Consider the following 19,934-nt stretch of genomic DNA (forward strand, 5'->3'; position numbering starts at 1 on the left):
ACTCACTGGGCAGCCCTGCTGCTGCTACCACTTAGGAAGGAAACACTTCCTCCCTCCTCGGGCCGATCTCAGCACGCCTAGGGTTTGCCCCTTGGGAGTACTACCAGACTGTCCTGTGAGGAGTGGATGTCCCATGCTGCCCAGGAATCCAGAGCAGAAGGAGCCCAGCCCTGGCTCCAGAGCACCAAACCAAGGGGGTGGTTTTAGGGCCGAGGAGATCACGCTTGCCCTGCTGAGGCTCAGAACTCTGCAAGAGGCTCTTGAGGGTTTCTCCACCCGCCAGAGTGTGTGGAGAGGAGAAGGGGTCCAGGGTGCAGCAGAGAGAGGGGCTGGAGGGGGACCCCCCCCCCAGAAGAGAAGTAACTGCTGTGAGCCAAGTTCTGTTTCTTCATGTCTGAAATGAGAAGATTGCTGCGCCCCACTCCCTGCCTGGGTGAGGCAAACTATGGAGCCCTGTACCCAGACCAACCATTTCCCTGGGGAAGACGGAGCTGAGCCCTGGCTCAGGGCCCAGGCGGAACAGTTCCTGAAAGGCTTCTGAAGAAACCCTGCCGCCCTATCCTTGTGCCCTTGGGCATCCTTCCTCCCTCGTCCCCCAACTGCATCTGTTCCTTGCAGTCCCTTTAAACAGAAAACTCCATAGAAAACCTCAAGGTTCTGGGGTCCTCCCTGACTGCAGGGGTAGGGGGCAGAGTGAGTGTTCTGGGAGGGGTGAGTGAGTTCTGGGGGCAGGGCCAGTGTCCCATGCCTCCTGACACATATTTGGGGCATTAAAGACAGCTTCCTGTGGGGTGGAGCACTGGACTGTGAGTTGGGTTCGGAGGAAGAACTCAGAGTGTTTGTTGAGTGAATGCATGACCGGCTCAAGGACTCAGAGCCCAGTTTCCTTCAGAAGGTTGCTGAGTGAATTTTCAAGGAGACTGGATGAATTTTCATGAAGAAGGTGGAGCATCTCCATTCCTGCTCTCTTCTTCCTTACCCGGGCAAAGGGAGGCTCTTGCGGTGGGGGTTGGGGTGGGGCAGGGAATGAGAGTGGGCAGTAGAAGGGCTATTGGGCATTCTGTTCCTTCCTTCACTCATTCAGGAGCAGAGTTCCTGACTCACAGTGCAGCACTCTGGTAGCTGGCATTTATTGAGCATTTACTGTGTGCCAGGCTCGGGTTGAGCACGCTACAAATATGAACTTATTCCATCATCACAAGGGCCCTGGTAGATTAGTTCTATTTTACAGATGAGAAATTCGAGGTACAGTGCAGACCATTGTGACCCTGGGTTCCAAATTCTTGAGCCGGCCCGCTATGAGCTCCCCATCGTGATGGGGGAGGGGGCAGATTCGCCGACAGAGCCCAATGGCTCTAGGGGGGATGGAAGAGAGAGTTGCCTCCAGAAGGTCTGCAACCGGGTACGCCCTGGTCTGGGAGTGAAGGGTTGGCCTCGTCCTAACCGCTTCCCCCTCCGCCCCCACCGCCGAGGCCCCGCCCGCCCCTCCCGCCTCCCCGCCCCGAGGTCCAGGCTCGGAAAGTCCAGCGAAACCCCCGCCTCCGGCCCGAGGGCGGCGCGAACAAGCGGCCTTTTCTGCGCGCGGCTGCCCCCGGCAGCTGGCCCGCAGCCCGCGGGGGCGCGGACAATCCCTGGGCTTGTGGCCGGGGGCGGGGCGGCCTGGGTTGCCAAGGTGACCCGGGCGCGGGGAAGGCGGCTCGGGCTCGGCGCGGGCCGGGCGGGCGGCGGCGGCGGCGGCGGCTGCGGCGGCGGCACCATGAGCGGCCGGAAGCGCAGTTTCACCTTCGGGGCCTACGGAGGGTAGGTGCACCGGGTGGGGGCGCCCTTGCGCGGGGGTGAGGGGGCGCGTGCATAGGGGTGCGCGCGCCCGCCGGTGTCTGCCTTGGGTTTGGGGAATTGTGTAGTTGTGAATTTGTGCTTGTGTGTGAGCTGTTTGATGTCAGTGCATAGCTTGTACGGTCAGTCTGTGTGTGTGTGTTCCTGTGTGCTCCGACTGCGTGCACATGTGCACGTGTGGGAACGTGAGTGCCCGTGGGCATTTCTGTGTTTGTGTCTAAGTGCGTGACAGTATTTATGTGACTGTATGTGGACAGGCAGCCTGGGCCTGTGTATGTGCACTCCTGGGTGCGCATATAGGTAGTGGGGGTGGGAGGAGGCAGGTCTCGGGGAGGCCCTGCAGGAGCCCGGGACTTGGCCCCTGAAGCTGCTCTGGCCCTGCATTGAGGTTTTGGAAGAAGGGAACCTAGAAGCCATTAGCAGACACCCGCCAACCCCTACGCCTGGGCACCTGGGCTGTCCTTAGCTAGAGCTGCCTGGCTCTCAGGAACACCCTCCTCCCAGGGCTGCTGGCTGCCTTGGCTTGGAGACCTGTGGAGGGGAGGAGTCAGAGTGGTGGCTGGCCCAACTTGGGGTCACTTTCCCTCCTGACTCTAAGTGCCCACCTCAGAGCGGTGCAGAGTTGGGCTGGGAGAATCCTTGCCTTAGGAAGCGCAGAGATTTGGTAAATTGTAAGGAAGGGCCAGAACCCCTTTCCTGGCTGGCCGAGTAGTTAGTTGCATAATCTTCACCAGGCCCTGACTCCCTGCGGTCAGAGGGACACACAGGACCCACCTTTTGGGTGCAGAGCATTTGGGGCTCATGCATGTAATGGTGCAGGACATGTCTGTGAGCTGTAGGAATTGTATCCAAGGTGTGTCACCTCTCTGGACACTCAACCTCCAAGGGGACCCTGGCAGAGGGGCTGGGTGGGGTGTGAGACAAGAGGGCTGCCCTCCCTGCCTAGGGCCCTGCCAGCCATCAGGCCATGGGCCTGGGTTTAGCCCTGAGACTCCTGGTCCCCTGACACCGAGAGGTAGCACGGGGAGTGGGGCTGCGTTCTGTTGTGTGACCTTGGGCAAGTCCTGGCCTCTCTGGCCTCACTTTCCCTATGTGCAGAGTCCACATTAGCTGATCCCTGGGAGACCCCAGCCATGTTTCTTCAGAAGATCCCCCTCTTAGCTGGCAGAGTCTGGTTTGGAGCCCCTTTCCCATTCTCTTCTGGCCTCTGGCAAGGAGGTAGGAGTTGTTTGTTGTCCCAACAGCTGAGCCCCTCAGCCCCCAGCTGAGCAGGAGGATGGAGCCAGCTCTACCCCAAGGTGCCCTCAGAGGGCAATGAGCAGAACCTCGGGGAAGGGGCACAGACTGTTTACTCTTCCTGAGGCCGGACCTGGAGGGATTTGGGAGAGACAATATCTGGGAGTAGTCCCTGAACTCTGGAGGCTTGAGGTCTTTCTTTGGCTCTGCTTTGAGGGGCCGGGTATGGGGGTAGGGGGTGGGCAGGGCAGGACGGGAAGATCCTCATGGGTCTTCTGCTCCCAGATTCCCAGGCATTTGCCCCCCGTGTGGATGTGAGTGAGCTCCAGCTCCAGGATCGAGGCAGGCCACTGGGGGAGTGGGGAGGGTGGTCTTCTTGTCCATCTTTATAAACACCCACACTCTTCAGTTCTGCCTGGAAACACTCTAAATTGGCCCCAGCCACACCCCTACCTTGTTGCTCTGACCCCAAACTGCTGTAGTCACTGTCCCACTCCACCTGTTACAGAATCTCCCATGCTGACTCCCACCCCTGTTGCCACCCCATAGCATGGTCCTGGGCCCCTGCTTCCCTACCCCCTTATCCCCAATGCTGCCTCTCTTCCTTATTCCTTCACTCCATGCCTTCACATGTCCCTAATCTGACATTAGGACCCCTTCAGCCTACGGGGAATGATGACTGCATCAGGCACCAGTACCTCCTCCAGGCGCCTCTGGGAAGGTGGTGGTGAGTTGGGGGTGGCTTGATGTGCTGGCCAAAGCCTGATAAGAAGGGGCTGCCCCCTCACCTGCTGGCCCTCTTGCTGTGTTTCAGGGTGGACAAGTCCTTCACCCCTCGCCGAAGTGTGTGGTGAGTACTGGAGGGTCCTTGGGAGGGGCTGGGCTGCTTGGCTGAACTTTGGGGACATTCCCAAATCACTATCATCCCCTATAATGCCAGACCAGACCCCACCAAGCCTCCATCCATCCTCTGCAGGTGACAGGGTGGGCAGAACCTCTTACTAGCTCTGCTGCCCCACATGGTCTCCCCCACAATTCTTTCTGGAGCTCTGCCTTGAAGGCAGGCAAACTAGGTTAAATCTTAGCTCTGCCACTGCCTGTGTGATCTTCAGCTATTCATGTACCTCTCTGAACCTCAATATTCTCATCTGTGAAATGGGGATTAAAATGCCTATTTAACAGAGCATAAAGCTGTAAAAAAAAAAAATCGAAACAGGGCCTGTCATATGTAGGCCCTTCCTGAAATTGTTTCCTTCCTTTTCTCTTTTCTATTCCTTCCAGTACTGGTTAATTAAACTTCATAGCACATTGTTTAAAAAAAAACCTCATCTCATGGTGGCTCCTGGCTGCACTAGGGATGCCTTTAGCCTTTTTGCTGTCCCCCAAGCCCTCCATTCCCACTCCATACAGAACCTCAGAACCCCCTCCTCCAGCCCATTTCCTGTGTCTGAGGCTGCCTCTCTCTGGAGGAGGGAGCATCCACAGCTTCCCCAGCACTGTAAGCAGTGGGTGGAGGTGTAGCCTCACCTCGGGATTCACCGCACCCGGATGCCCCAGCAGGCGGGTGCCTCCCGGCTTCTCTGGAACCAGCAGTACTTGGGCTGGCTGCTCCTGCTGCCACTTCAACTCCAGCAGGAGAGCCTGCAATGGCTCTGGCTCCTACTTCCTGCCCCTGCTGAGGGCTTCACGGGGTCCCCAGGTCCTGCAGCGCCCCCCAGCTGCTAGATGACTCCTGTCTGGCACCATTGCCCTACCTGCTGCCAGAGCCCCACTTGGAAGCCACACTGGGGCAGGAGGCACACAGGGTGTCCAGGGGCTGAGCTCCAGGGCCTGCCCTTTTATTTTCCTTCGATGCTCTCTGTGCAACCTGGGACCAGCTACTCTCCCTCTCTGGGTTGTATCTCCTGCTGCTGTGCCTCTACCATGTGCAAAGTCAGTTTGAGTGTCTTCTATGTGCAAGGCCATAATCTAAGCCCAGAGCAGGGTTAGGGTGAGAAGTAATACAGATGGAGGTGAGGAAGACACTTTTTCCATCAAGGAGTTAAATAGTAATAACCCAACAATTGCTATTTGTCCAGCACCTGCTGTGCACCAGGTACTGTTAGGTGCTTGAACCATATCACCTCACACAATCTTTCCCATGTCCCTGAGTTAGCTCTAATTAACAGATGAGAACAGTGATGCACAGAAGGGGGAAGTGACTTACTCAAGTTCACACAGTTAGTGGCAGAGCTGGGGTTTGAATCTTGATCTTCCAGGCTCTGTCTGTGCAGAACCCAGACTCTCAGTCACTTTGTCCCAGGGCCTCCAGGCCACAGGGCAGGTCTCAGTGAGAGATGCTGTTGAGCGAAATCTTGAAGATGGAGAGGTGATCCAGAAAGTTCACTCTAGGGAACACTCTAGGGAGTCCTGAATGAAGAGTCAGAGATGAGGGTCTAAGATTGACAGTAACAAACTACTGTGTGACTTTGGGCAACTCCCTTCCCATCTCAGGCCTCAGTCGACACACTTACAAAGTAGGGTTCTGAAATGGCAAGAACTTGCCTATTACCCACAATGCCTTGCCCCATGGCCGCTTGTACCGGAGCTGCTGTCCATGGTGCTAGCCCCTGGGCCCTCCGTTACGCCCCAGCCTGTGCCTGGCATACAGTTATTGCTCTAAATGGAGGTCACTCTAGCTATTAATTATGATTTCCTGGCATTGAAGGCCTGTCTCCAGCCTGGGACTCACTTCTCCCATGCCCTGCATTTCTGATCGATGAGAATGTGGCCCTGTGAGCACCACCTCCAGGCTTTTGCTCACATTGTCCCTCCTCTTGACCCACACTCTCCTCCCATCTCCACGAGCCTTCACCACACTTCCAGCCCATTTTTATCACCACTTGTTGAGTGTTTCTTTCCTGATCCCCATACCCTGTTTTTCTCTCCTTAGAACTAGTCCTTCTGCTTATCATTCTTGTAGAACACACATTAATGCTCATTCTTGAGGTAGTGGAAAGAGCATGGCTTTCAGAGTCTGACACATGTGGATTTGAATCTGCCTCTACCACATACTAGAGATGTGACCCTGGGCAGGTCACTCTCTCTCTCGGAGCCCCACTTGATAATCTTTGATGAATTGGATCTTTCAGTGAGTTAACTTCAGGTGAGTTGAACATATACACATAACACTGAGGTGCGAGACAGGCTCTGAGGGCCTTGAAAGCAGGAGTTGCTTGAATTACTTTTGACTTAGGGCCACTTTTCAGCGTGAGTCCCATAAAAGCTGGACTATACTCTTCTCATCTCTCTGTCCTCCACACAGTCTTGTACAGCTACCCAAACCCAGTAAATGCTTAATGAATGTTTGTGGGATTGAACTGAATGTGTGTAGAGAGTGGAACAGGTGAAACTTTGTGAAGTAGGCTGGGAGGGCTTCCTGAAGCGGGTGTGGGTTTTCCCCACCTATTTTTAAAAAAGGATTAATAGTAGAGGCTTGAATTAAGGGAGCAGTGAGGCCTCGTAGAAGCCAGACGTGATCATGGCTGGTTTCCCCATCCCTTGCCCTTCATCAGCAGGTTATCTGTGTGGAGGAACACAGAATAAGTGTGCAAATGTCAGAGGAATGAGGCTCAGTGGGAGGATCAGGAGCCAGTGGGATACTGGATAACTCTGGTTCTGCAGCCTTAATGGGGGCTGGACATTTAAGGTCGGGGGAGGAAGGAGATGGAGCAGTGTCAGGGTGAGGAAATGGCTAGCTGGAGCTGGAAGTACCCTGGAAAGAGGAGAGTCAACTTTGATCTTAAAGCTGGGACCCTGGGAGGAGGAGGCAGGACCTGGCAAGGATTAAGTGCCAGTGGTGTGCTGGGCATTTTACTATGGTGGTCTCATTAAGTCATGATGACAATCCTGAAAGTTTGCCTTAATGTCCCTACTTTTAGAGGCCAAAACCAAGACTGAGAACATTGAAGGCTCTGGCCCAGAGTCACACAGCTGGCAAGAGCTGGATTTGAATCCAGCTTTTTCTTCTGCCAAGGAAGGGACCTTGGCCAGAGTTGAGGAAGCCACAGGAATGAGAAAAATCCTGGCTGTGGGGTAAGGAATGAGGGGGACAGTGAGATGATCCTGAATACTTCCAAAACAGAGGTCACTGCGCAGCCCCAGGCCTCCCAGCAGGAGGGCCCATCTGGTCACTGAGCTATTTCCCCATGACGCAATGGGACAAGTTGCTCGCGTATATGAAGCATTTCCTGGGTCTCAGGCCTTGGGCTGAGCACTTCATCTGAATTATTTCATTCTATCCTCACACCAGCTTTACTAAGTAGAGATTATTACGACCCATCTCCCATTTTACAGATCAAGAATCTGAGGCTCAGAGAGGGGACATGGCTGGCCCAGGGGCACACAGTGAGTGGTGAACCAAGACTGGCAGCACCATGAGCCTGAGCCTGTACATTTAGCCTTAGCTCTCCTGGATGCTGCCTGTGCTGAGTGGGGGGCTCCAGTGGGCAGCCCCTGTCCTCAGGTGGCTCCTTTCTGTAATCATTTAGCCGGAGGCCCTGGGGGCCTGTGTGCTGCTGTGGGAAGCATGAGGCTGGCCTCATTAGTGGCTCTGAAATGCCAGGCGGGCACAACCTACTGGGTCTCCTCATCTATTATGCATCTGGTGGGCAGGCTCCTAGTGGGCAGCTGGCAGAGCACAGGATGGGGGAGCTAGCTGCTGCTTCCTGAGCCCACACCTGCCACCATACCTCTGGGCAGGGATCCCCCAAAGTGAATGCCAGGGCAGCTCCTGCCTCATTCCCCTGGTCCAGCCTAGGTGAGGTTGTTCCCCAGGGGACAGGGGCATGGATGCTGGTCCCTAGCTCATCAGCCTGCCTGTCCCAGCAGCTACTTCTGAGAGAGGCTGGGACTTTGATTGAGCTGATGGTCATCTGGGACTAGGGTGGGCAGAGGCGGGCTGAAATAGTCTTAAAGGCACAGGCTCCTGGCTGCATAGAACCTCAGAGTGATGGAGTCACGGTCATTTATTCATCACTGATTTAGCCACAGGTAACTACTGAGCACCTACTATATGCCAGACACAGATCTAGGGATTGCGAAGTCAGTGGAAAATTAGACAGGCTATCCCTATCTTCAGAGAGCTTGATTTGGTCAGTTCCGTACCTCTTTGAGCCTCAATTTACTCAATGTATAAAATAAGGAGTAGGGGAGACAGTCTATAAATAGACAAAAAACAAACTATGATGGTTGTGTTGAATTTTAAAACAAGAGTACATGCTGACAAGAGCTGATCCTTAGCTGGAGCTTACCTGGCGTGCTGGGCTGTGCTCCAAAGCCCTTTCCATATTACTGATGGATTTAATCAGTAATTTAACAACTCCATGAGGCAGGTACTGTTATTATCCCCAGTTTAGGGCTGAGGAAACTGAGGCATGGAGGGACCAAGTAACCTGTTCAGGGTCTCTTGGCAAGGCTGATATTTGAACCCAAGCAGCTGGGCTCCAGTTTGCACATCACCCTGTACCGTGAAGCTGCAGGAGGAGGGAAGAAGTCATGGAGGACTCCCATGGAGGACTTTTTGAGGAGGGGAGGCATCTGAACCAAAAGAGAAGAATGAGAAGAGCTACTTGAGAAAACAGCAGATGCAAAGGCCCTGAGGCAGAAATGAGTTTGCTGTGTCCCCAGAATAAGGAGGAAGCTGGTATGGCTGGAGGGATGTGGGAGAGGGAGGTCAGGGGTGGGTTAGGGGAGAGGGGAGGGTCTAGACTGAGAGTCTTGCAGGCAGTGCAGGAGTTGGGATACAACAGCAGTGACTGACATGCAGAACCACTGAGTCTCAGACTTCTAGCTTTGTAAAATCTTAGAATCAGAGAACTTGTGTCTCCTAGAATCTTTGGAGATGGAAGAGATATTTGAGGCACCCTCGTATGGCCTCCCACTTAATAAGGAACCCTCCTTTGATTCATAAGCCCTTTGAATATTGGAAGAAGACTTTGGGGGCCTCCTGAGGAAAATGTACCTTTATTTTCAGTGGCTTCACAGACCTGTTGAAGCCCACCATCCCTGGTTGAGACCATCATGACCTCTTGGCAACTCCTTGACTAGCCCTTCCTTACTCACTCCTAGTGATAGGAGGCTCACTACCCTTGAAGCAGCCCATTCCACTGCTGGGAAGCTCAAATGGATGTCAGAATTCTTCCTTACTTAAAATCAGCTGCCTGAGTCTAGATACACCCTCTGTGTCTCCAACCCCAGGCAGTGGCCCTTCAATGAGATAAGGATGGGGATTGTATATCCCCAGGACCACTCTTTCTGGTCTAAACAGTCACTCTTCCTAGCCCTCCCTCCTTTTTATTGTCTGTTTGACTCAGCTTGTGCAGGCCTTGAAGCCCCCTTAGTTGTCCCTCCTTGTCTTCCTATGAGGCCAGACAATGCCTATTTCTAGGGAAGGCCACTGTCTGGGCAGAGAGCACTCCTAGGAGAGACTCCAGACCAGAGAGACCCCCTCTTCCAGGAAAGAGCCTCTCTAACTTAAAGAGATAAGAGAAAATCTCCTCCAGATGGGTTTTGATCCTGCGACTGCCATTTTCCTGTGTCATCTTGGAAAGTGAGTTCCCATCTTTGGGCGGTTTCGCCATGCCCCCTTCAGCAGAGTCAAGAGGCAGAGTGGTCCTTGACGGCTCTTGCAGCTCAAGGTTCCCAGTCTGGTTGGCCCTGCTTGCCTCTAGGCTTAGATCCCTTTGTTTGGGTGGTGCATGGAAAGATGTGGGTTCTATTTTTCAGGCAGATCTGAGTTCAGCTACCAACTTCAACTTTTTTTATTTGCTGTGTGGCCTTGCCTGAGCTAATTTGCCTCTCTGAACCTCCAACTATTCATTACAATGTGAACCAGACTGCTTACCCCATGGGGGACTTAGAACGAAATAAGTTCACTCTGTGCAGTCAGTGGATGTTTTCCCTTTCTCTGAGCATTTGCATTTTGAGAGAAAAGACTCATTAAACCAAAGAGAGACTCATTAAAATTTTAGTGCTAGAATTTTAGACACTGTGGAGGTGGCTTATTTGAGGCAAAGTGATTAAGGAGGGGACATTTCCAATATCCCCAAATCCCCATAAAAGCTTTCCTCTGCTCAGGGTCTCTCCCAAGACAGTCATTCATTCATTTAGCAAATTAATTCAACACATATTTAATGTGGGAATGCCCTCTAAGGGCCAACCAAACCCCATGCTGGACACTGGGGACATGGTGATGGAGATGATAGACAAGGCCACTTCCCTTGTGGAGTTCCAGGGCAGAGGGAGAATTAAGAAAGAGACAGTTCTAATGGGGGTGATATGTGTTGATGGGGGCAGATGTGGGGAGTTCTGAGAGGTCAAAGAAGGATTCCTCCTCCACACCTGGGAATCAGGGAAGGTTTCCTGGAGGAGGTGAACCAGAAACTGAAACCCGAAGAACAAGTTGAAGTGAACCAAGTGGCAGTGTGTCTGTGTGTGTGTGGTGGGGGAAGGAGGGTCAGTGCCAACAGAATGTTCCGAGAAGAGAAGGTGGAAGGTCAGCAACGTGGAGGAGAAAAACATTTGGTGGCACATGCTAGGCACAGGATGGAACTAGATCTGGCAGCAGAAGGTGGGAGAGGCAGCCACTGGCTCATGTCCTTACCAACATCTTTAGGACTTCCTATGGGTGCTTCAGAGAGTCTGAACCCCCAGTGGTCTTTGCCATGTAGTCCTTACAAGCTAGGCCCTGCAGTTGGGGCAGAATCACTCAGGGTGTGGACTCTGCCGTCTGAATTTCACTGCCTGCTGGGAGGTGAGACCTGCCCACATGTGAGCATGCTCCCAGCCATGGGCACTGACCTTGACACTGACCCTGAGAATGCTGACTTTGCAGCCAGCCGGGCCTGCGCTGAGTCTTGGCCGGGTGACCTTGGGCAGTGCCTCCCTGGCTGAGCCGTGGTTTCTTTCCTTGTGCAGCAGGGTTATTAGTTGTCCCCACCTCAGGGTGAATGAGAGGAGTGAGGAGGTGCTTTTAAAGGGCCAGGGTGGGGAAGGTATTGCTCAGTGGTAGAGTGTATGCCTAGCATGCACAAGATCCTGGGTTCAATCCCTAGTACCTCCACTAAAAATAAATAAATAAACCTAATTAAGCCACCAAATTTTTTTTAATAAAATAAATTTAAAAAATAAAGGGCCAGCCCAGCCCAACAGTGCAACTCTTTCAGATCACCCAGTAACCTGGAGAAACAGCACTCTTATTCTCCGAGGCTCATTTTCCTATCTATAAAGTGGGAAGATTAGTTACAAAACACCCTGACGTGCTGGGGTTCTAGTGTAGTCAGATGGTTCCTAATCTTGATGTGGTCTGACTATTTGCTGTGTGACCTTGGGGTAGAAACTTAACCTCTCTGAACCTCAATTTCCACACCTATAACGAGAGACAATATTCACCTCACAGGAGTCTTTCAAGTCTTCTGTTAGCTGTTTGTCATTCAACAAATACTTATCATGTCCCTACCACGTGTGAAGTAACATGTAAGAACTGAGACTACAGCAGTTAGCCTGATGGACATGGTGTCTGGCCTCATGCAGTTACTCTCCAGTGTAGGAGACAGGTGTAAAACAAGCTAACAGACAAATAAGGTGATTTCAGACAGGAAATGAGTAGTAAGTGATGGGGAGGGTGGGAAGGGTATCAGAGAGGGCCTCTCAAGGCCTGAATGGGAAGGAACTGGCTGTGGGAAGGGTGATCCAGGCAGAGGGCTGAGTACCTGTAAAGCTCTTGAAGTGGGAACAAGCTTCTTTCCCCATTCCAAGTCTGGAACATTCCAGACCAACTCCTGGTAGCAGGTGGAAGGCGGCTGAGCAGGCAGCGGGTTTGGAGGCCCGTCTTCTCTCAGATTAAGAACTGCTGCCCAGGAGGCAGGCCTGGGGGAGGGAGTGGGCTTTGAGGGCAGGCATGCAGGACCAGGCTTGAGTTGGACCTCGGGCGAGATAGGATGCAGGTAGCAAGGGTGGAGCCCTCTGCAGGGCACAGGCAGGGGTCAGCCTGGTGACCACCTGGCTGAGCCCCCTTCACAGAAGTATTCTGCAGTCTGGTACAGAGACCCTGGGCCTGACTATTTTAGGGGGAGTTTAGGGGAGAGGGTCAAGGGAACTTAGGCCTGCTTTCTCTCTCACCCCAGGCAACCTGGGCCTGAGCACCAGCCACAGAATGCCCAGCCTTTCCCAGATGTGGCCCAGCCATGGGCCAGAGGTTCTTTGGGATGCCACCTATGTACACGCACAATTTCCCTGCTCACGTTCACAGACTTGACTCTTGTCCACGCAGCTTCGTCATGCACGTAGAGTTATAGAATAGATTCTCACTCGTGCAGCAGATCGTAAGTGGGCATCAGCTGTGTGCCAGGCCCCAAACTGATCTGGTCCTTGCCCGAGGCAGCTCCATTTCTAGTGGGAGAGACTGATAGTGATCTAATAATCACACCATGACAAGTGCAAACCAAACTGACAGACCCATGACAGCCTAGGACAGGCTTCTGGGAAAGCTTGTCAGGCTGAGGGGCAGCCTGACCCAGTCTGTGGAGGGGGCTCCAGAAAGACTGGGTAAGAGTGTAGCACGTGAGGTGTGATGGGGGAGGATGGGGGAGGGTGTAACGGGAGAGGGTACAGTGTGTGCAAGGGCCTGGAGGTGGGACAGACACTCAGGGTCTCATGGGCCACGTGAGGCAGTCTAGTCTCCCTCCTGCATGCAGTGGGAAGCCACTGGGGGCTTTTAGGCAGGTGGATGACGTGATAGACATAAACATGCTCGCACACAAGCCCACGCACACCCCAGACACGAGCGCTTTCTCTCCCACCCACGTTTCACGTTCCTGCCAGGCCTCCCACCTACATCCTCATCCAGAGCACACACCCTCTCGCACCACCAGGCAGCGCTGCAGAGAACCCCATGCTGGCTCCCAGCAAAAGTGTCAGACAGTCACCCCACCTGCTTGCTGATTTTGTGGGGCAAGGCCCTCTGATCCAGCCAGGATCAACCTTTGCACACTCTACATTTGCACATGCCCCAACCCACCCAACACGTGCAAGATCATAAACTTCCCTGCACGTGGCTGGTGGCTTCTAGCTTAGGGAGTACTTTCACATGCGTTATCTCATTGAATTCTCCCAGCAACGCTGCAGGGAGGAATTACCAACACCATTTTACAGCTGAGGAAACCGAGGCTCAGAGAGGTGAAACGACTCGCCTCAGGCCACACAGCTAGAGCTTGACCTCATCAGGATTTGAACTCTAGTCCGTCTGACTTCTAGCTGGGTACCCTGGCCACCCAGACTCAGGAGCACTCAGCTATGAACCTCTCTGCTCCAGGCTTTCACTGAAAAGATGGCAAGTGACCTTCAACGCCACATTCTTCCAGAAACATGTTGATCAACTTGGAAAGTTATTTTGAGCCCCAGTGTGTGCCCACCCGCCTGGTGACCCTGAGGCCCTGAGCGGGTGGTTCCAGGGGTGGAGCTGGGTACCTGCCAGCCTGCTAGTCTGGGGCAGCTCAGGCAGGGACCTGAAGGCAAGAGCAGAGCCTTCGTTTGCATTTGCAGATGAGGTGGACAGGCTTGTCCCCTGCACAGGCTCACCCTCTCTGGCCTGGCTCCCAGGACCTGACAGCTGAGGTTCCAGGGTACAGCCTCGTGCCCAGCAGCCTGGACTGCTTCTCTCCCACCTGTTTCCCTCCCTGTCCCTCAGAGCAGGGTGCCTAGAGTTGGGGGAAGAGCGTAGGCTTCAGAGGCAGCCAAAAAAACAAGGGTCAGCCCATCTCTGTCCCTCCTGGCTGGGGGACCTTGACCATGGTTTTTAACCTCCCTTGGTGTCAGCTTCTTGGAACAAGGAGTTAAGAGAATCTCCTTAGGATGATTGAGGAAGGTGAGGGAGTCAGGTACTCAGAGAGCTGACTCGTCCGGCTCCGTTTTTTTATTCTTTCACTATTTTTTTTCTGATTACAAAAATAAGAAGTGCTCATTGTAAAAATCCAAACAATGCAGAGAAATGTATCCTGTAGAAGGCAGAAGTTCCTAGTGAGCCTGTTTCCCAGAGATAACCCATACGAACTTTTACACATAATTTAAAATTTTTACAAGTGAGATTTTTGTGGTACGATTTGCCTTTTTCACTTAACTGTATGCCTCAAATCGCCATTCCCGTCAGGGCTGGGACCTCCCTTGTTGTCACTGCATGGTGCCCTATGGTTTGCGTGTGCCTTGATGTATTTAACCAGCTTCCAGATTTCAGCTATGGCAAACCCCGCTAGAGTGTATGTCCTCTGTTCATATATTTTTGTGCTTTTTAAAAGTATTTCTGGAGGATAAATGCCTAGAAATGGAATTACTGGGCCAAAGAGTACCCCCATTTTCACTTTGAATAGGAGGGGCAAAAAACCGACAGAGAAGTAACAGCAATCCATGTGCCCCTAGGAGACCCAGGAAGGTCTGTTTCCTCAAAATAATAGGAACTTATCCACCGCCTCTGCCCTCAACCACAGGTACCCTAGAGTCAAGAGGAACCGATTCCACACATGGGAGGCACCTGGCAGGTCATCTAGTGAAGCTCCATGCTCCCCTTACTTTTCCTCTTCCCGCACCTTAGAATCTCCCCCTACGTCCCTGAGAGGATCTGCCTGCCTTTGCTTGACGGGGAGCTCATTACCTTACATGGCTCTATTTATCACACTGTTTCTTGTGTTGGACTCCAGTGTACCTTCTCACAGCTTTCACCCAGGAGCCCTACCTCAGTCCTCAGCAGCCTGCAGAAGGAAAGAAAGAAGAAAGGAAGAGGGAAGGGAAGGCCAGGAAATGCTCATGGTTAATGTTTACATACTTTATATGTATGAACTCATTTAATCCTCATGACAACTGTTGGAGGCAGACATTGCTGTTATCCCCATATTATAGATGAGAAACTGAGGCTCAGAGAAGTTAAGTAACTTGTCCAAGGTCACACAGCTGTTAAGTGGTAGAGCTAAGATACAGTCTGTCAGATTCCAGGGTCCACACCTCTGATGTTATGCTGCCTCTCCAGGCAGGAGCCTGTAATTTATTGAACCCCTACTGTATACTCTGCTCTAGGCTAGTCAGATTGTACACATAATATCAAATTTAGTCTATGCTACAAGCATGTAGAGTAGATATTACTATCCCATTTTGCAGATGAGGAAACTGAGGCTCAGAGAAGTAAAGGCCCCCTCCACACCCCCTGCTGGGCTGAGTGGTCCCTCCAGCGTTCTAGTTTCAACCAGTCCACGGTGGACTCAGCTCCTAGTTTTTCATCCTCCCATTCACCCTCTGTGGAATGTCAGAGCTGGGCCTTAGTGTCATCTAGTCTGTCCCAGTTTCCAGTGGAAAGTGCTTAGAGAGGTTATGGTGACTTAATCCTGCACACCTGGCAACTTGGAGGCAAGAGCCAGGGCTTCTCCTTGTGCCTTTAGTTAGGAGATAATGACCTTGTCTCTCCGCAAGGGGCTTTTGCCTTGGCCTGGCAGGGACCTCTGCTCACCAGTGGCCTGGAGCCAATGAGGTGGCAAAGCCAAGGCTTAGAAGAGGGAGGGATGGATTTAACAAGGCCTCAGCACTGGAGGGTTCAGCATCTGAGCAGTGAGGCCGCAGAACACCAGCACAGCTAGAGAACAGTCCAGGCGGTATCACTGGGATTTGCTTCCAGATGGGGGAGGCCTGGCTCACCCCGCCTTCTATGCCAACACTCAGGACCATTGTCTGGCCCAGAGCAGGCATCAGGACATGTGTCCTGAATGAGTGACTAAGCATAGGAATGAAGGGCACATGGGGGAGTGGGTGGGTGATGGAGTGAGCAAGCGAAGGAATGCATGGAGTTCAGGAAGGGAGAGCCCCTGCGCTACAGAGGCTGGGAGGGACAGTAAGGTTAACGGCGGAGGCGGGGTGTGGGTGCCTGTGAGACTGCATGTGGGCATCAGGCAGCAATGGGTGCTGGGAAGTCCCTGTGCGTGGGCTCCGGCCCTCCTTTCCCTGGGCGCTAAGGGCGGCAGCCTGTGCCAGCCCAGCAGTAAGTTGCCCTGTGCCCACGTGGGCAAGGAGTAAAGCAGCTGGGTTTGGGCTTTGAGTGTGATACCTTGGGCAAGTCATCACCTCTGTTCCGGCTTCACTTTTCTCCCACATAGAATGGAGGTAACATCACCTGCCCTTTGGTTCTTTGTGAGGCTGTTGAGAGGGTCTAGAGCAAAGGAAGTCTGTAAACTGTAAAGTGCCAGGCCAGGTAAGCAGATATTATTACCCAGCAGGAATAGACCTTGTGGCCAGGTCATCTCAGGGTCACTCCTCCCTCCTGCCCCCTGTGCAGGGAGGAGTCAGTCCCCAGGGAGGCAGAGGTTCAGGCTTCAGCCACTGCAGGGCTTGGGCCACCTGGGCAGGGGAGGTGCTGGCGGGCAGCTGGTGGATGGGAGGCCTGGTTCCCAGGTGCTGTGCCCTCGGGTGGGGGCCAGTCCCATGACCTACTCTCGGGGCTGCCAACCTGTTGTTTGCTCAGGAGGCCGCTGCCTGGCTCAGCTCCAGGATCCGGGTGTCTCGGTGCTCAGCCAGCTCAGGATGAGGGTGGGGGCCCCCGTGCCACCTTTCTGCTCACCTCCTCTGCCCCGCCTAGCGCCTGAGGTCCTCTCCGCCTGCCCCAGGGGGACCCTGCCAAATTGGCCACTTGGCAGCCGAGACCCTGGCCCATCTTGCAGTCCCCGCGAGGCTCTGACTCCTTCTCTTTACAATGGTGTGAAAATAACAGCAGGCCTGAATCAGGGTTGTGGTAGGATTGCAGGACATCACAGCGCTTGGCTCTCCCTCCCCCACCCCCCGCCCCCCCAACGCTCCCTCTTGAGTCCTGGCTGAGGTCAAAGGTGCCTGGGGAAGGGAGAGCCAGGAGCAGCCACGCCTGTGTCCCCCAACCCCTGCACCTGCTGCCGCTCTCTCCATGGGCCTCCTCCAGAGGAGGGGGCCAGGGTCCTCCAGCCTAGCTTCAGAGATTCACTCACAGGCTGCCCCTGGCCGCCTTTCCTGGCACCTCGGCAAGGCCAGGGCCAAGCAGTGCCGGATGGTTGCGCTCCAGAGACAACGGGCCTCTGTGGCCCCCCAGGGAGGGGGCAGTTCCAGGCTGGCCTCTAGTCTCTGGTTTCAGGAGATTAGGGTCCCTTTAGACCTGATACCATGGCTGGAAGACACAGGCAGCCTCCAGAGCCCCATCCAGAAGGCCCTCTCTCAGGGGAGTGAGGAGCCGCAAGAGCAGCCCTCTGCATCTCCCTCTCACTTCTAGGTCTGGCCCCCTTCCACGTCCCCCCGCCTCCATATGAATCACCAGGTTGGTAGAACCAGTTGGTCTCAGGGAGAGTCAGGGACCCAACTCTGGTGACCAGTGGTCTGGCCTGGACCCCTTTGGTTCCTGTCCCGGACTAGCCCCCGATAAATCCTTCTCAGCCCTATGTTCAGTGACTGGCTGAGCCCCTCCCAAACCCCCAAGTCTGGTTTCCCAACTCGTGTGTGTGCTGTCCGGCACCTGCCCTGCTCCCTGTCACAGGCCTCCTGCCTCGGTGGTCGTAAGTCACCTATTCTGGCCACCAGAGTTTCACCTGTTTCAATTGAATTTTAAAGCATAAATAGTCTACCAGGCAGAAAAGATGGGAAAGGGAGCCCCCGGCAGAGGGCACAGCCTGTCAGAGGCTCAGCAGCAGGACACAAGTGGGGCTTGTTTGGAAAGCTGCCTGCAGCCCAGCCCGGTTAGGACAAGGTGATGGGGACGGGACAGGAAGGGGGTGTGAGTGGAGATGAGAATGGGAGAGTTAGCAGGGGCCATACCCACCTGGGGACCTCACTCAGGGCAGCTATCTCTGGATGGCCAAAGGGCCAAGCCCTACTCACAGGATGGCCCAGCCACTCTTGGTGCCCTGAAACGGTAGGGTTCTCTAGGAGAGTGGCTAACAACAACAACAACAACAACAACAACAACAACAACAACAACAACAACCACCACCACTTCTACTGGGCTCTGCGGGGCTCACTCACTCTAATGCAACCTTAAGGGGTGGGGACATTATCTCTCATTTTGCAGATAAGAGAAAAGACAGGGCCCTCCCATCAACTCTTCAGCTGGTTAACAGATGGGAAGCAACCCAGGGAGACATCTGGTCACCTGTCCTGCGTTCCTTATCTCCCCAATCACACCTGGGTGTGACCTGAAGTTTCGCAGAGTGTGAAGCCCCCCTGAAATGCCCCCTACCCCAGTGCAGCGTCTGGAGCCCTGGACTGGTGGTGGCCTGGTTCTAGTTCCCAATCTGCTCCCACCTTGCTGGGTGACTTCGAGATGGTGGTTTAACCTCTCTGAGCTTCAGTTTACCCTTCTGGGAATTGGGGATCCTAGCGACTGCCTTATCTCCTGCTCCAGTTCCGGTGAGACTCCCAGGAGTGAACAGATAAAGAGGGCTTTTGAAAAGTACAAAGAGCTGCACTCACGACAGTGCAATTATTATTGTCACCTCGATGTGGAGCTAAGGGAGGGGGAGGAGGTGCAGTGAACCGTTGCCAAGAAACCCCGGAGCTGTCAGCAGCAGCTTCCGGCCTGGCCCATCCCACTCAGGAGCTGGGCCACTGGGCACCCCCACCACTACTCCACCGCACCCTTTCCCAGGGAGGGATGGGCACTCTGACGGGGGCGGAGCTGGGGCCAGCTGACTGGTGGCCATGCACCTGCAGGGCCTTAAGGTGACCTTGGAATGTGCCTGGTCCAGACTCCAGGTTGGCTTCAGCTTTCTGTGTGACCTTGGGCAAGTCATCTCCTCTCTGGCTGCTGCCTTTTCCTGTGTTCAGGTGTCCTGTACTATAGGCAGGTGTCCAGGCCAGACAGGGCAGGATTGGAGCTGGACCGAGGGAAGTTGCTAGCTAGTGGCTGCAGGAGCCAGGGACCACGGGGAGCTGACTGACAGGACTGAGGGCCTGAGTTGAGAGCGGCTGTGATGTGTGTAGTGTAGTAGAAGAACCCCGGGCTGGAGTAAAACCTTGGCATTGCCCTTTCCCTGGTGTGACCCTGGGTTTGTCACTTAACCTCTCTGAACCTCAGTTTTCTTATCTGGAAAAAAGGATGATAATAATGCAACCTCACAAAGCTGCTGTGGTGATTCAATGAGACAATGCCTGAGCAAACTGTAGAGAGCTGTGCAGATATGACATATGGCCAAGGGGACGGGAAAAGTAGGGAGAGGTCCCCATGTCCCAGCTAGCTCCAGGCACTTCCCAGCTGCTGCATGTGTGGGGAGAAGGAAAAGCATTTTAAGCTGAGCCAGGCCATGGGGTCAGGAACGTTTTCAGAGAAGTGAGGAAGAGGGCAGAGACTTGGGGGACCTCATGTGAATGGAAATGATGGAAACCTGGAGACAAAGGTGGGATGGGAGAGAAAGAGGAGGGACAGAGAGCTTCAAATTCATGAGAGGGAGGAAAATTACCAAGTAGGGGGAGGTCTGCAGGGACCAGAGGCAGAGGGGAATGAAGGGTGGGCTAGAAAGGTGAGGAAGAAATGGGTGAGAGGTGAGGAAGTCTGAGAGAAGGAGGAGGAGGTCAGGGGAGGGGAAAAGGGTAGGGAGGGAGGTGAGAGGCTGTTTATTCATTTCTTCAAAGGTATTATTGAGCAACACTATTTACTAAAAGGCAGTGTAGTATAGCATTAGGGCAGCAGCTAGACCCGATGGTTAGGGGTTCAGAGCCTCTTGATTTCCCTTACTGTCATTGTGACCTTGGACATGATGCTTAGCCTCTCTGTGTCTTAGTTCCCTCCTCTGAAAGATGAGGGTGAAATGAGTTAATAACAAGTGAAGCAGTTAGAG

At 53.7% G+C, this 19,934-nt stretch overlaps 1 protein-coding gene across 13 annotated transcripts in view; it reads left to right on the forward strand.

Annotated features, from left to right (window-relative positions):
• RAP1GAP (RAP1 GTPase activating protein) overlaps positions 1–19,934 on the forward strand; it is a 61,881-nt gene that overhangs the window by 12,132 nt on the left and 29,815 nt on the right. For 11 of the 13 annotated variants that reach the window (XR_004140612.2, XR_004140614.2, XR_004140613.2 and 8 more), the window contains exons 1-2: positions 1,724–1,800; positions 3,887–3,922. The exons of 1 other annotated variant lie outside the window; for it this stretch is intronic. Coding sequence is in view for 6 of the 12 variants with exons in the window: in XM_031464285.2 (XP_031320145.2) it covers positions 1,757–1,800; positions 3,887–3,922 (80 nt within the window). In the remaining 6 variants the exon portion in view is untranslated. Of the gene's footprint in view, positions 1–1,723; positions 1,801–3,886; positions 3,923–19,934 lie in introns of those variants that run through there. One more of the 13 variants, XR_004140623.2, reaches the window with a different exon arrangement.

This window comes from Camelus dromedarius, chromosome 14 (genome assembly GCF_036321535.1).
Source record: "Camelus dromedarius isolate mCamDro1 chromosome 14, mCamDro1.pat, whole genome shotgun sequence".
Lineage (NCBI taxonomy): Eukaryota > Metazoa > Chordata > Mammalia > Artiodactyla > Camelidae > Camelus > Camelus dromedarius.